The following is a 16,637-nucleotide window of genomic DNA, read 5'->3' on the forward strand; positions in this document are numbered from 1 at the left end:
TGTGTGTTGTCACTGCAGGTCAGCTGTGTTTCAGGACTCTGGTTTGCTTGCATTCCTGCATCCTGGTACCTGAGCCTGTTCTGAGCTTCCTTCCATCCGTGGCATGCCCAGCACCAGGCTCTGCAGCACTTCCCAGTGTGGTGGCAGTGTGGGGTACCGCTGCTGCTTGCAAGTTGGGGCAGGGGGACCGGTGATGACCACACCTGCACTGCGTGTTGGTTTGTGAGGTGTCTTCAGGGCTCCGGTGTGCTCCTGTCATTACTGTCCTTCTCCAAAACCTCTCAGGCTCAGAACCTGGATCTTATCTTTACCTTTTCTTTCCCCCTCATCCCCCATCCAGTTCATCTCCAAACTCCATCTGTTTATTCCTCCCTATTATTACTGTTTTAAAATCTTATTCTTGCCGGGATCATCTTCAAGCCCTGTTGTTTCGCACCTGATGCATGGGCTTCGCACTGCCTCCTGCCTCCTCCCTGTTACCCCGGGCTCCGCAGCGGGGCCAGCTCTTCTTTCTGTCATTCCCCTCTCTTGTTCTGGAGCCATGGAACCTTCAGTGGTGACAGTCTCTGCAGGACAAGGGGACCCGGCAGCCTATGGGCCAATGGGTTTTGTTTATCCTACGCAATATTTTAAGAAGTTGCCAGACAGCTTTAAAAACTGGATTTTTCTGCATTAAAAAACTCTATTTTCAGTTATTCCTGAAAACATAGAAAATCCAGCAGCACTGAGCACATATTCTTAGAAGGTGACAGGAGGTGGGAATGGTGTGTTCCCTGCTCCTTCCCCTCGGGCCGTGTTTTCTGCAGTTTGCTGCACTCCTCACTCTATGGTATAGCCCCTCAGCCTGCCCCATTTCTGTCACCTGTCTGGCCCCCATCAACATGCATGTCTGCAGCCCAGAGTTGACTGGCTTCCAGGTCAGGGACCTTTCTACACCCGCAGTTAGAACTCATCTTGTCTTTTTGCCTCCTGCTACCATTTTGCCTCTCGAGAGTTCTCCCCCTTCTCTCTAAACCTGTTCAAATCCTGTCATTCCACAAGGCCAGCTCACCTCCTCCCTCCTATGTAAAACCTCCCTGCCTGCTGCTGGCGGAGTTTTCTCCCTCCCTGAATTACTAAAGCACTCCAGGTTTGTCTGTGGCTTTGGGGCCATTGCATGTCATTGTGTTTGTCAGAGCTGTGTTTAGACGGCCCGTCCCCCAGGGCCAGGGCCTCACTGTGGCTGACACACAGCGCCTTGCTCACTATGGACTGTGGGTTCTCAACAAACCTATGACAAGAAAGGTGTGTAGAGGTGACCCAGGGCCTCATGCCATGGGTACCAATAAGAGGGCCTCTCACTAATGTGGGGCAGGGTGTAGCTGATAACTTTCACCAGCAGCTCTGAAGACAGTTGTTTCCCTTTGTGTCACCAGAGCCACTGTTTAGGGACCCATCTTTAATGTGGGAAAATGCCGAAACACAACTAAGCTCTGGGACATCATGGTGGGCTGTGGGTGTGTTCCCTCCGTGGTAAGTGATTTGATCTATTACTAAGGTCATTCAGTGATACTGCTTTAAGATCAGCATACAGAAGAGAAAGTTAGATACGACTTCAGTGAAATTTAGAGTATTTCCATACTTCTCATTCAGAATGTTAAGTACCAAGCTACAGGATTCTCTACTTGGTACTAGGTGCTGTCTTTGCTTCCCAGGACTCTCCCTCCCAAGAGCCTCTGGGTCTCTGTGTTCTTCTCACCTGGGTTTTGTTTCAGCCTCACTGGCATTCAGAACACCTGGGGCGCATGCTGAGCTGGGAGCAGGATGCCTCTCCTCTCCTATGCCTCTGATAAATCAGGGTGGGATTTCTGAGAAGCAGCATAGGTTGGTAAAAAGCGCAGATGCTTAATGACTGTTGTGATGACTCAATCACTTGAGGTTTTCCCCAACCCTTGAGATCTGGGCTTTGTTTGCATCAGCTTTCTGGCTTGCAGAACCAAGCTCAGGGTTTCTTATCACGTGCCCTTGGGTAGTGAGAGTGACCTTGAGATGCCTGGCATTTTTTTTCTTTACTCCTGTCAAGCCCCTTTGAGAGGGAAAGGAGCTTTACTTCCCAACTTCTGGGCCAGAGGGCGAGTGTACTCCAGGGCAGCACTGTCCAATAGCGCTTTCTGCCACAGTGCAAGCGCTTTCCACCTGTGCTCTCCAGTGCAGTAGCCACTGGCCTCATGTAGCTATTGAGCACTTGAGGTGTGGCCATTGTGACTGAGGAACTGAATTGTATTTCATTTTACTGTATTCAAATGTGCTTACCACATGTGCTTACCATATGGGACAGCCCAGATCTCAGGGGCTGGCGAAAATGCGTAAGTGCAATACCTAACAGAGAGCCGTGCACAGTCCTAATGGGAAGATGCCTAATTGAAGATGCCTACTGCGTAGGGTGAGGCTCTACACTGCTATGCAAGTCAAAGCCTGTTTGGCCAAACTTGGCTGGCATCAAAACATTTTGAATAATATTTGCAGAAAAACCCATTGCTGTGCTGTTCTGAGGAGGGCATTAGTTACTAATCGTTCTTTCATTTCCTTTAAAAATAGCAGACACCAAGCTCTCTTAGTTGTGATTTAAGGACCCACAGTGGTAGAGCTTGTGAATGCAGTCACCTACCGCATAACAGCATTTCAGTCAACAGTGGACTGCATATATGACAGTGGTCCCATAAGATTATAAGACCCTATTTTTACTGTACCGTTTCTATGTTTAGATGCACAAATACTTCCCACTGTGTTACTGTTGCCTACATTATTCTGTATGGTAATATACTGTCCAGGTTTATAACCTAGGAGCAGTAGGCTGTGCCATACAGCCTGGGTGTGTGGTAAGCTAGGTCATCTAGATTTGTGTAAATTCACTCTGTGATGCTTGCACAACGATGCTCCTAGCCATCGAAAGGTCATCCTTCAGCTTTATTATCATCAAAGCATTTCAACTTGCTGTTTCTACATCATCAGCTTCTATTAATAGCTACATGATTGTTAAGTACAAATATGAAAATTATGTTGAGGAGTACAAGATCTTTCTTCCATTAGGCAGAACCGCACAGATGAGATCTAAAACATTCACATTGATAAATACTGCTTTTGAAGTGGATTTTTCCCCTTAAGAGCCAAGCAAAGGATCAAAACAGAAATTCTCCACAGAAATAGGAATAAATCACTAGAGAGGTTGCTTCTGGAATTTTCCTGCCCATTGAGTGCCTGCCCATGGAGCTAATGTCAGCAAGGATAGTGTATCATATGCCTTGACTTCCTCAGTATGCTAGGATCCTCACTTTTGTGTTGTAACACACACACAAGAGGTTGAGTACTATTACTGAATAAATGCACTTTAGTAGGAAGGAAACATTCAGAAAGTCAGCCTCTCCTGGGAAGCCAAGACAAACAGCTCTTGGAGCCAAGACACAGAGAGGCCACACACAGGGAATGCCCAGGTGTCCCCAGTGTCTCCATGCACACCTTTCTCTCTAGCTCCTGCAGATGCTTCTTAGCCATCCCTGTGGCTGGAAGGAGTTGGGTTGCGGTGACTCCTGATGGAATGCAAAATTGCAGGACTCTCTTAAATGCTCTTTTATTTTGACATTTTAAAATGCTATTCTGAGAGGTATAGAGAAGACTTAGGTAACAGAAGAGATGAGAAATAGCCAAGATCTCCTTTGAAGTTCGGATTCCAAGTTAGTGAGGTCTTGCACCAAATCCAGCTGGCCCTTATTCCCTCTTTTCGGGACTAGATGTCTTTGGTGGCAGGAATATTAAACTAGACCCACGCTGACTGCAACCATGAAAGGGGTTGACTCACTCACCGATAGGCAGGCTTCAGAGGTGGTTTGATGCAGGGATGTGGTGATTTTACCTAGAACCCTGTTTTCTTATTCTCTTCAGCTCCGCCCACCGTGGAGTCAGCGCCTCGTCCTAAACTCAGCCTCTCTTCAGGGTTGTATGGTGGCCACCAGTAATTTCCGGTGCCACACTTCCTCGGTTCAGAAGGAGTGAAGGGGACATTCTTGTTAAAAGAGCACCTTTTCCCAGAGCCCCCTTAGTTCTTAGTTGGACCACGTGTCTTCTCTTACGTCAGTAACTGGGGCTAAAGCACTGCTGATGCCCTAAATCCCATGGTGGAATCAGGTTTTCCATAGACCCAGAGCTGTGAAGGAAGATGTGGACCCCCAAATAAAGATTGGGGTAATAACCCAGCAAAGAGTAGCTCTTAGATAGGAAACTACCATCTCCCAGCTCTATCATCTGCCAATCTCCCCTTATATACTTACAGATGCAGCTTTCTGCTAGAAAGTAGAAAATTCTCATTTTTTTGAAAGATTACTTTTAGGGCTTTGTGACTATTAATTCTCCATTGCTCCCCCACTTCTTTTCCCCCACTCTTCTTTTCCTTCCTTCCTTCATTTCCCTTCTTCCTCTGTCCTCATCCCTCCTTCCCTTTTCCTCCCTTCTCCCCTCTTCTCCTCTATACCCCTTCATCCTGTTTCCCCTTTCTTCTCTTTCCTTCCCTCCTCTCCTCCTAGCCTCTCCTTCCCCCTCTTATCCATCAGCCCTTCTCCATTGATGATCTAGTTGTTCGTTCAACTTAATCTAACTGGTGGGGTACAGTTAGGTTTCTTACTAAATTAAATGCCTTCATATCCTCCCACTGTCCCCCAGGAAGAAGAAATGCCAGAGGTAGAAATTGACATTGATGATCTTCTTGACGCAGACAGTGATGAAGAGAGAGCTTCAAAATTACAGGTAAGCAGTTTTCAAAATTCTAATCATGGATACTTGGGAGTCTACTTGGGTCTCCAGAGCTTGGCATGAACTGATTCCGCCCTGTGGTAGAGTTGGCACCAGGACCTGGGCCATGGCTGTTTGCAGAGAGGAAAGCAATGGGCTGCTAAATGTTCACCCTCTTAAACTGCCTCTCTGAGGATGAAGCAGCTCTTGACTATAGTCCGTTCTCAAAGTACCTTATGGGTATAACCTTCTCCAGCCCCATTTTCTTTGGAGAAACAGCTGGTTCTGCTTCCAAAGATCCACTTGCCAGGGAAGGGAATTGATACCCCACAGTTGTATGAGAAAGAGAAGGACTGAGCTAGCACTGGAATATCCAAGCCCAGGGCTCCAGTATCACAGTTGTGGACTGTATCATTCATGAAATTAATTTTTAAATATGATTTCTTGTGACATAATTCTATTTAATAGACGATCTCTTCATAGACAGTGTTCACCTCATAGCATTCCAGTACAACGATGGATATTGAGATGTCTAGTATTTCTTTAGTGGACAGCAATAAAGTACAGTACTTATTTCCCTTCCCACAGTAGGTCAAATCTATCATTTTTAAATCTACATTTGGGAGTTTCTAAAACCAGTTGACTTTTGACTTGCCATTGTTCTTAATGTTCGCTGATAATTACTGTTAATGGCTGTTGGTGACCACAAATGGCAAATGGCCACTACGGCAATCGAAGGGCACATTTTAATGTATTAATGTGTTTAATGCATTAGTCATTACTAGTGTCCCTTGAGTGGTGAACAGTCTCAGTTATGAAAATTAGTTCTTCTTGGTAGATTTAGCTGGGAGACAATAACATCCTAGTTATAAAATTTTAAAAAGATAATGCAGGTACCAGTTCTATAGAAAATGTAATGACATAACAAAGTTTTCTTGACATTAAGAACTTGAAAGGAGTTTTTAAGCTATCATCACCGCTCAACCCCCAGTTCCCAGGTGAGGACCCAAGCTGGTTTATGGCTACATTGCACTTAAACCCTTTGCTTTCTGAGTGCAGTGTGGGTGCCACTGTCTTGCACAGGCTGGCTCAACTTGAATATCCACCAAGTTGGCAGCCAAAGGAATGGTGTGTGCATGTGCGTGTGCACACAGAGAAGGCAAAAAGTCATTGGCCAGAGGAGTGGGTTTGAAACCATTTGAATCTTGCCGGGTTATATCCAGTTAATTAAAGGAAAACTGGAGAGGGGGATTTGGTTCCTGTGGAAGGCCATCCTGGATTTGAGCTACTGAGTTAGTCCAGATCTCTCTGAAGTCTACAACCTAATGGATGCTTGAGCCTACCTGTTCTTCTTTAAAAGAAACTGTTCCTCAGCAAGGCATTCAAAACCTGGTCAAGGGGCCCAGCATGGTAGCTCATGCCTGTAATCCCAGTGCTTTGGGAGGCCAAGGCGAGTGGATCACCTGAGGTCAGGAGTTCGAGACCAGCCTGGCTAACATGGCGAAAACCCGTCTCTACTAAAAATACAAAAATTAGCTGGACGTGGTGGTGTGCACCTGTAGTCCCAGCTATTCAGAAGGCTGAGGCAGGAGAATTGCTTGAACCGGGAGGCGGAGGTTGCAATGAGCTGAGATCGCACCACTGCACTCTAGTTTGGGAGACAGAGTGAGACTATGTCTCAAAACAGACAGACAAACAAAAAAACCAACAACAACAAAAAAATGAACAAAAAAACTGGTCAAGGGTTGTGTTTTGTTTTCAATGCTATGGTAGCCAAAAATAAATAAATAAATAAATCTTTTCCTGTTCAAAATATTTTTTCATGTAGCACGTATGTGTGCAGGCTGAAGAATTTATGAAGGTTAAACGTTTTATATCTTCAGACAACCAACTGGTGCTGAAATGAAGTGTGTTTCTAGACAGTATGAAATCTTGCTTTACCATTATAAAATAATACTATGAATATAAAATGATGTTTAATTTTGCCTTAAAAATAATACTGAATTTTAAGATAATAAAACTGATCTTCTGTGTGTTTAATTCTAGGAAGCTCTTGTAGACTGCTACAAACCAACAGAGGTAAACAAATCACTTTTCCTAAATGCCATGTTTGAACTGGTTTTTATTAAATCAATTTGTCTATTTTTAAAGCAAACCACAATAAGTGGATTTGAGTGTGTGTATACCAATTAGCAATTATTATCCATGAGTGCATATGTTTGAATAGCTCTAACTTCATTATTTCTAAGCCTAAACGTGTCGAGTTCAGAGATACTTAAAATTAATGGAGCAGAGTGTGTTGCTTGTGTTAGATAAAAGCCAAACTTCAAAGGAAATTGTAAAAGGGTTTGAAATCATTTTAGTAAAAGTTTTAGGTTTATAACTGGTTTATACATCCTATTAGTTTATTGGTATGTATTTTTTAAAAGCTTAAAGTCAGCTCTGTCTTTCTAAAGAGTTACTTTTATTGGGAAAAAATGCTATGCTTTGTTTAGATATTTATGAAGTATAATGTATAAACGTTAGCATAAAAATAGGTATTAATGTGATTAGACTAAAGCATTTAATGTAGACCCTAATGACTGACAGCACAGAGTAGAAATTAAGGTTTAATCAGTTATGAAAATACTAGCAAGAGAAGTACTTTGTTCCTGTGATAAACTGGAGAAATTATAAGATCTGTCAGATGTTTTGAAGTCTATTTGTAACATCAAAGCCATAGTGGTAAGACTTCTGATTTTTGAAGAGATCTAATTAAAAGAGGGGAGGAAAGCATGCTTTGACAAGTATCTGATTTCAGTGACTTGGTTTGGGACTAGTTACCTATTTGAGCTTTATTATTCCAACCTCCAGCTTTGATTACATCTTGCAGTCATAGAGATTTTTAATTTTAATTTTAGCAATCAAAATATATACTTTTAGACCAGGCTTGGTGGCCCACACCTGTAATCCCAGGCCAAAGTGGGAGGATCACTTGAGCCCAGCAGTTCAAGACCAGCCTGGTCAACAAAGCGAGATCTCATCTCTTAAGAAAAAAAAATTATACATATATATATTTAAGTTAATGTAATACAAATACATACTAATACATCTGAACCCTCCCCCCTAAAAAAAATTCTGAGGCTTATTTTAAAAAGGTAACAGTGACTTTCTCCACCTTTCAGGCCCCTTCCCTATTTTATATTATATTTATGTATTATATTTCTATATTTTAATAAGCAACATTTTTGCACTTTTTGGCTGCTTCTCTTCCCTGCTACTTGCTCTTTTCTTTCTTTTTTTTCTTTTAGAGGCAGGGGCTCATTCTGTCACCCAGGCTGGAGTGCAGTGGTGCAGTCAGAATTCCCTGCAACCTTGAACTCCTGTGTTCAAGCAACTCTCCCTCCTCAGCCTCCTGAGTAGCTAGGACTGCAGCCATGCATTACCACACCCAGCTAAATTATTTTTATTTTTATTTTATAGAGACTGTATCTCACTATGTTGCGCACACTCATCTTGAACTCCTGGCCTCAAGCTATCCTCCTGCTTCAGCCTCTCAAAGTGCTAGAATTACAGGCATGAGCCATACTGTGCCTGGCCTACTTATTCTTTTGTTCTTAAATATGCATTTACTATTTTTTTTTCATTTATTGACTTTAGGCGAAAGATGATCACTCTCTCACTCTCCACACAATTCCTTTTCATCTACACCCTCATCAAAGTTATTTAACAGTATTTTGTTAAATAGTAGTCAAGGTTTATAATACTATGATTTAAACAGATGTTTTTCACTGTTAAGCCAACAGTAAAATATGATCATGGTTCCTTTTTGTATAGCCTTTTGTTTCTCTTGGAGTTGACAATCCTTGTCATTATTATTATTATTAGTAGTAGTAGTAGTAGTATTTTGAGACAGGGTCTCGCTCTATCACCCAGGCTGGAGTGCAGTGGTACAATCTTGGCTCACCACAACCTCTGCCTCCCAGGTTCAAGTGATTCTTGTGCCTCAGCCTCCTGAGTAGCTGGGATTACTAAGCCCGGCTAATTTTTGTATTTTCAGTAGAGACGGGGTTTTGCCATGTTGGCCAGGCTGGTCTCAGACTCCTGGCCTCAAGTGATCCACCCACCTCAGCCTCCCAAAGTGCTGGGATTACAGGCATGAGTCCCTGTGCCTGGCCATAACCCTTGTCTTTAGTTTTGTCTAATACCAGTTGGTATTTTTTGTTGAACTCTCTAGTGTATTTGTCAAACATGCAATATATTTCCTGACTGCTCAAACACATCACTACCATCCCCCTGCCCCCAGACTTTTCTCCTGGAGCCCCTATACAACAATCTGGAGAAATTTTTCTTTGTGTTTGTGTTTAAAATTATTCTGCTCTCTGCATCGTCTGTTTTCTCTGAATCTTACCTTTTTCTGCCTATTTTCATGTCTTTGCTGATTTTTGGTAGCATAGTCACATTTGAATATGGGGAGACAGTAAGCTGATTTGCATTTGTGTGTATAAGAACAGCTTGGTTTTTTGTTGTTGTTTTTGAACAGAGTCTTGCTCTGTCACTCCAGGCTGGGATGCAGTGGAGCCATGTAGGCTCACTGCAAACCCTGCCTTCCGGGTTCAAGCGATTCTCATGCCTCAGTCTCCTGAGTAGTTGGGATTATAAGTGTGGGCCACCATGCCTGGCTAATTTTTGTATTTTTTGTAGGGGCGGAGTTTTGCCATGTTGGCCAGGCTGGTCTGGAACTTCTGGTCTCAAATGATCCACTTGCCTCGGCCTTACAAAGTGCTGGGATTACAAGAAAGAGGCACCGCGCCCGGCCAGGGCTGCTTGGTTATTGCTGGATCTCATTATGGAGTGACCACATTGCAAGCCAGATTTATTTTCTTAATCTGTTATGTGTGGAAGGGGATGGCTCCTCAAAAATGTCGATGTTTGGTTCTTTTTCTCTGGAGAGAGTCAGGATTTTTAGAGTTTGACCCTCAAATTTCCTCCAAGAGAGGAGAAAGCAGGAGACTTTACCATTTAGCTCTTTGGGGACTAAACCTTCTTTATTTATAGGTAGCTGGGGAATTAATATAGGAAAGCGATTTTAAGTTGTGTGATGGGTTAGACAAGAATAATAGAATTGTAGTCAAGAAAAATGATGAATGATGCAGATGAATGAACATGTAATATGGGGGTGGAAGGGGTTGCTGCAGAGAGGAAGCCCCATTGGCCACTGCAGACATGCGTTCACTCATTTCATCAAGCCCTTTTTCTTCAGTTCTCCACCTAAGTGAAGAAATTCATGCTTTGGTTATTCGGGTGAGAAAGTTTGGACTTGCAGATTTCTTTTTTGCCCATCTTCGCAGCCAACAGTGAAAGGCACTGCATCTTCTCATGGAAATGAGCCCGTTCTCTCCCTAGTTTTTGTAATGTTTGGGGAATCAATATTTACATTAGTTGAGAGCCATGCCATTCAATGAAAATGGTGGGTCTTGTCCCCGGAGAAAAAATATTTCTCATCTGGTTTCTATACAGAGGGTCAGGAGATGAAAGAATATAATATTTGAACACTCTTCAGAGTTCTGAAAGCAGAAAAAGGAGCTGGAGTCTCTAAGTGAACATATCTGTGTTCTTTTTTTAGTTCATGTTTCTAGGAATGGAAATGATGTAAAATGCTGAGGAATTTCATTCAACTTCCCTTATCTGTTAATGGATCATTTCAAAAAGGCTGGATACTTTTGCCTTTGAGCGTATGTTCCTAGGAAACAGATTTTACTGGCACCTGGATTGTGATAATGACAATCAATACCTTATTTTTTCCAGAGCTCTGTAGTTCACATTTGCACTAACATACATTACTTTATTTAATCCTTACAATCGTCATTTCAAGTAGAGAGGGTTTGGGTAGCTTGCCCATAATGTCAGAGTCGTGAGCAAGAGAGTCAGGACTCAACCCAAGTTTCTGACGCCTAGTCTTGTACTCTTTCTTTCCAATCTGCTAGTCTTCCCAAGCTACTTGACTCAGCAAGAGGCTTAGAACTTTATAGGACTTTGCCTTATCTGAACTAAATGCCTATCAATTAAGGTGTTCTTTTCTAAGTAGGGATCTCTAAAGGTGCTGTTTTTGATCAAAATTATTTTACTTACAACTGTTAGGCCAGTTGGAAGTTAGAAATGTAAGGAAGATGTCTATGCTGATTTAAGTACTTTTATTTTATAACCCCTCATTGCAGAGGTAGGGTGAGTGGTGGAAAGAATACTGGAATTTGAGTCAAAGTCTTATGCCAATGCTAGCACCAACTCTATGACTTTAAGCAATGTTCTCAACCTCTCTGAGTCTGCCTTTCCTCCTCTATAAAATGGGGGTAATACTAACCATCTCTCCTCATATTTGTAAGGATTGTTTGCTATGATAACTTTTTAAAATTATTTTATTTATTTATTTATTTATTTATTTATTTATTTATTTATTTATTTATTTTTTGAGATGGAGTCTCGCTCTGTCGCCCAGGCTGGAGTGCAGTGGCCGGATCTCAGCTCACTGCAAGCTCCGCCTCCCGAGTTTACGCCATTCTCCTGCCTCAGCCTCCTCAGTAGCTGGGACTACAGGCGCCCGCCACCTCGCCCGGCTAGTTTTTTTGTATTTTTTAATAGAGATGGGGTTTCACCGTGTTAGCCAGGATGGTCTTGATCTCCTGACCTCGTGATCCGCCCGTCTCGGCCTCCCAAAGTGCTGGGATTACAGGCTTGAGCCACCGAGCCCGGCCAATTATTTTATTTTTTGAGAAAGAGTCTCACTGTGTTGCTCAGGCTGGAGTGTGGTGGCACAATCACAGCTCACTGCAGCCTCAGTCTCCTGAGCTCAAGCGATCCTCCTGCCTGAGCCCCCCAGGTAGCTGAGACAACAGGTGCACACCACCACACTCGACTAATTTTTGTTATTTTTGTAGAGACAAAGTTTCTCCATGTTGCCCAGGCTAGTCTCGAATTCCTGAGCTCAAGCAATCCATCCTGCTGGGCCTCACAAAGTGCTGGGATTACAGGTATGAGCCACCAAGCCTGGCCCACAGTCATAATTTTAGTGATAGTAACAACAACAATGATAACGGCTAAAAAATCGCTAGGTACTTAGTAGATGCCAGGCACTGATCTAATCACATCTCATGTATTAACAGATTTAATCTTTTTTTCCAGAAAAATGTTAACATTTGTTAAATTCTTCATAGCTTTTAAAAGAAAATTTTAAGTAGATTTTATTATTTAGAGCAGTTTTAGGTTCACAGTGAAATTGACTAGAAGGTACCAGTTTCCAATATGCTCACTCCCGTCCACCTCACACATGTACACAGCCTCCCCAGTTGTCACCATCTCCCCACAGAGAGGTACATTTGTTAGAACTGGTGAACCTACATTAACACATCCGTATTACCCAAAGTCCACAGTTAACATTAGGATTTACTCTTGGTACTGTACATTATGGATTTAACTGAATTCATAATGACATGTATCCACCACTACAGCATCATACAGAGTAGTGTCAGTGCCCTAATAATCTGTGCTCCGCCTAGTCATCTCTCCTTCCCCCCAACCCCTGGCAACCACTGATCTCTTTATTGTCTCCATAGTCTTACCTTTCTCAGAATGTTATATAGTTGGAATTATACAGTATTTAGCCCTTCTATTTTCAGAATAGCCATAGCATGAAAATTTGTAGCCTTTTCAAACTGGCTTTTTTTTTTTTTTTTTTTTTTTTGAGGTGGGATCTTGCTTTGTCTCCCAGGCTGGAGTGTAGTGGCATGATCTCTGCTCACTGCAACCTCTGCCTTCCAGGTTCAAGTGATTCTCCTGCCTCAGTCTCTCGAGTAGCTGGGATTACAGATGTGTGCCACCATACCCAGCTAATTTTTGTATTTTTACTAGAGACTGGGTTTCGCCATGTTTGCAAGGCTGGTCTTGAGCTCCTGACCTCTGGTGATGTGCCCACCTCAGACTCCCAAATTGCTGGGATTACAGGCATGAGCCACCATGCCCAGCCCAAAATGGCTTTTAAAAAATTTGATGTCAACATTTCGCAGCTACAGACTGGCTTCTTTTCCTTAGTAATATGCATTTAAGTTTGCTCCAGGTCTTTTCATTGCTTGATAGCTCATTTCTTCTCAGTGAATAATATTCTATTGTCTGGATGTACTAGAGTTTATCCATTCATTCACCTACTGAAATACTCTTGGTTGCTTCCAAATTTTGGCAATTAATGAATAAAGCTGCTATAAACATTCCTGAGCAGGTTTTTGTGTGGACATAACTTCTCAAGTCTTTTGGGTAAGTACCAAGAAGTAGGATTACTGTATTGTAAGAAGAATGTGTTTAGGTTTTGTAAGAATCTGCTTAACTGTCTTCCAAATCAGCTGTACCATTTTGCATTCTCACCAGCAAAGAGAGTTCCTGTTGCTCCACATCCTCCCCAGCATTTAGTGTTGTCATTGTTCTGGATTTGAGCCATTCTAATTGGTGTGTAGTGGTATCTCATTATTGTTTTAATTTGCATTTCTCTGGTGACGTATGATTTGGAGCAACTTTTCATATGTTTATTTGTCATCTATATCTTCTTTAGTGAGGGGTCTGTTAAGGTTTCTGGTCCATCTTTTAATTGGTTTGTTTTCTTTTTGTTGAATTTTAAGGGTTCTTTGAATATTTTGGATAATAGGCCTTTATCAGACATGTTTTTTGCAATATTTTCTCCCAGTCTGTGCTTCTCTTTTTATTCTCTTGACAGGGTGTTTCACAAAGCAGGAATTTTTGTTTTAATGATATCCACCTTATCAATGTTTTATTTCATGGATCATGCCTTTTGTGTTGTATCTACAAATCATTGTAAAGCACACGATCATTTAGATTTTTCTCGTACATTACCTTTTGGGAGATTTATAGTTTTGCAGTTTACATTAGGTCCATTTGAGTTAATTTTTGTGAAGAGTGTAAGGTCTGGGTCCAGGTTCATTTCTTTGCACGTGGATTTCCAGTTGTCCCAGAATCATTTGTTGAAAAGCCTACCTTTGCTCCTTCAAATGCCTTTGCTTTTTTATCAAAGATCAGTTGATATTTATGTCAATCTGTTTCTGGGTCTCTATTCTATTCCAATTATCTCTGTGTCCATTCTTTCACCAATACCACACTATCTTGATTATTGTGGCTTCAAGTATGCTTTGAGGTTGGGTAGTGTGAGTCCTCCACCTTTGTTTTTTGTCCTTCAACATTGTGTCAGCTATTCTGGGTTTTTTGTCTTTGTATATAAACCTTAGACTCAGTTTGTTAATATCCACAAAATAGCTTCCTGGGATTTTTATTGGGATTTCATTGCATCTGTAGATCAAGTTGGGAAGAACTGACATACTGACCATATTGCATCTTCTTATCTGTGAACATAGAATACCTCTCCATTTATTTCTGTCGCGATATGCTCAAGCTTAAAGATTCTTTCCTCAGCTGTGTGCAGTTTACTAATGAACCCATCAAAGGCATTATTTCTGTTATAGTATTTTTCATCACTAGCATTTCTTTCTGGTTCTTTCTTAGAATTTTGATCTCTCTACTTACATTCCCCATCTGTTCTTGCTTGCTGTCTACTTTATCCATCAGAGCCCTTAGCATATTAAACAGAGTTGTTTTAAATGCCTGGATGGATAATTCCAACATTCCTGCTGTATCTGAGTAGTTCTAATGCTTGCTCTGTCTCTTCAAACTGTGTTTTTTTGCCTTTGACTGTGTGTTATAATTTTTTTGCCAACTGAACATGATGAACTAGGTAAAAGGAACTGCTGTAAATGGGCCTTAAGTAGTGTGGTAGTAAGGTGTGAGGAGAGGGGAAGCATCCACAGTCCTGTGATTAGTTCTCAGTCTTGTAGGGAGCCTGTGTCCTTGAACTGTGAACTTCACAAGTGCTTCTCAGTTCACCCCCATTCCCCTTTAGGTAGAATAGATAGCCAGAGCCAGCTGGAGTTTGGTATTTCCCTTCCCCCAGGTCACTTAGGCTCTAGTGAAACCATGTCAGGTTAGACTGTGGTTAAATAGTTTCTCCTCAGGACAGATCTTGTTGAATAAACTTTTAGACTTTGAAAAAAAAAGAAGAAAAAGAAGGAGAAAGAGAAGGAAGAAAGAAGACGAGAATTCTCTGGTATATTTCAAAATGGTTGCTTTTAATCTCATCCTGCTGGAAGTTCAAGGGAATTCTTCTCCAGTGTTCACTGTGAGGACCTGGTAGAATTCTTAGAGGTGAAACTCATACAAAGGTCCTACAAAGATATGCTCCTACCTCTGCCCGTGACTGGATCCCCATGGAATTTTAATCTCTAAAACTTGTCCACTCTGAGACTAGCAATTTGTCAATTCCAGTTCAAGTTTTTCTACTCATCTTTTGGTTCCCACAAAGGTTGTTACTTGTGAGTTTCTCTTCCAGGAAGTTGGTGATTTTCTGTATTCACCTGTCAGTCCCTCTGCTTCTGGGGCATTTGTTTGCTCAGTGACCTCATTTCCCTTGTGGATCTAGAAAGAGTTATGGATTTTTAGTTTGTTCAGCTTTTTACTTTTGTTAGGATGCAGTGGCGATTTCCAAATTTCTTACGTACCTGACTGGAAACAGGAAGTCTCATTTAATCTTCACAACAAAGCTAATAGATTGACACCATTATTGTCCCTTAAGGAATTTGAGGCATAGACGTGTTCTGTAATTTGCTTAAGTTCACACAGTTAATGAGTGGAGAAGTCAGGGTATGTATTAAAGCACATGACATAAAGCTTCACACATAGTAGGCCCTTAGTATGCTAGTTGAATCTGATGCTGTATAAAGTAATGCTTCCCTGTCACATGTTAAATATGCAAAATGTCCAAGTTTACCAATAATGATATTCTTGGATTATTAAATTTAAAGAGTTGACTTTAAAGAATCTGCTAACTTCCAAGAAGTGATATTGTTTTTGGTGTGTCACCTTCTGTCATATACTTTGGGTCTATGGCTTCATCCTATATGGGCCACTGATCAATAGGGAAGGGACTTGTGTGCCCCCATTTTGATTCATATTCATTTTCCCCCCCAAATCCATAGCTGACCTGACTGATTCATAATCAATCTGTGAACTCTTGTCACGTAAATCTTCCTGATTGCTGGGAAACACAGCAGTATAATTGTGGGCACCTCACTAATGTATAAGTGATTGATTAGTAAGAATGGTGATTTCATTTTTTTCCTTAAGTAAATGCCATTTCTAATGTAGTGAATATTAAAATAGATCTGACTTAAGGGTAGCAAAAGGATGTTTCCATATAATGCAAGAGGCAAAAGAGTAATTTTATTTTGGATATTACTTGTATTTGCATGATCAGTAGTGTTAGCCTAGTAGGCATGGTAAAACTCAGAGGTAGGGGTCTGGAAGCCTGCTAACCAGACTTAGGAGGAGCTTCTTTTCCCTTTTCTCACTTTCTTTGCAGTTTCCAATTTTGGGATTACAAAATAGAACCTCCATTGTACTGGGAGAATGAACAGAAAATGGATTTAATGTGGGCTTGAGGGCATCTGCCTTACCGTCTGTTAGGGGAGTTGTCTAGTCAATGAGCTTTATAAAAAATCTCTTTTTGTAGTTGAAGATACCTATGCCATTACTCTTTGATAAACATTGGGTTTTCTTTCCATGCATTTATTTTATTTTTTGAACTAGAGGTTTTGATAGAACCTATCATTGTATCAAATTATACAATGATATCAAAGCCTATACATTGACAGGCATCCATTCATCTAGGATGACTAAGTCTGAGAGTAGGTGGCAAGAGGCATTTCTGGGTTCCAGTAGTCTACCAGGTAATGGAAATGTCATGGTCACACACTGGTGCCAGAAAGCCATGTGTGATCTGGTTTGTAAGT

At 41.5% G+C, this 16,637-nt stretch overlaps 1 protein-coding gene across 1 annotated transcript in view; it reads left to right on the forward strand.

The window, feature by feature from the left end:
- Positions 1-16,637, forward strand: part of PPP1R14C (protein phosphatase 1 regulatory inhibitor subunit 14C) — a 107,476-nt gene that overhangs the window by 66,447 nt on the left and 24,392 nt on the right. Inside the window, exons 2-3 of the mRNA XM_023205858.1 lie at positions 4,693-4,776; positions 6,808-6,840. Of these exons, the coding sequence (XP_023061626.1) occupies positions 4,693-4,776; positions 6,808-6,840 (117 nt within the window). The remainder of the gene's footprint in view (positions 1-4,692; positions 4,777-6,807; positions 6,841-16,637) is intronic.

Source organism: Piliocolobus tephrosceles, chromosome 5, assembly GCF_002776525.5.
Source record: "Piliocolobus tephrosceles isolate RC106 chromosome 5, ASM277652v3, whole genome shotgun sequence".
NCBI classification, from domain to species: domain Eukaryota; kingdom Metazoa; phylum Chordata; class Mammalia; order Primates; family Cercopithecidae; genus Piliocolobus; species Piliocolobus tephrosceles.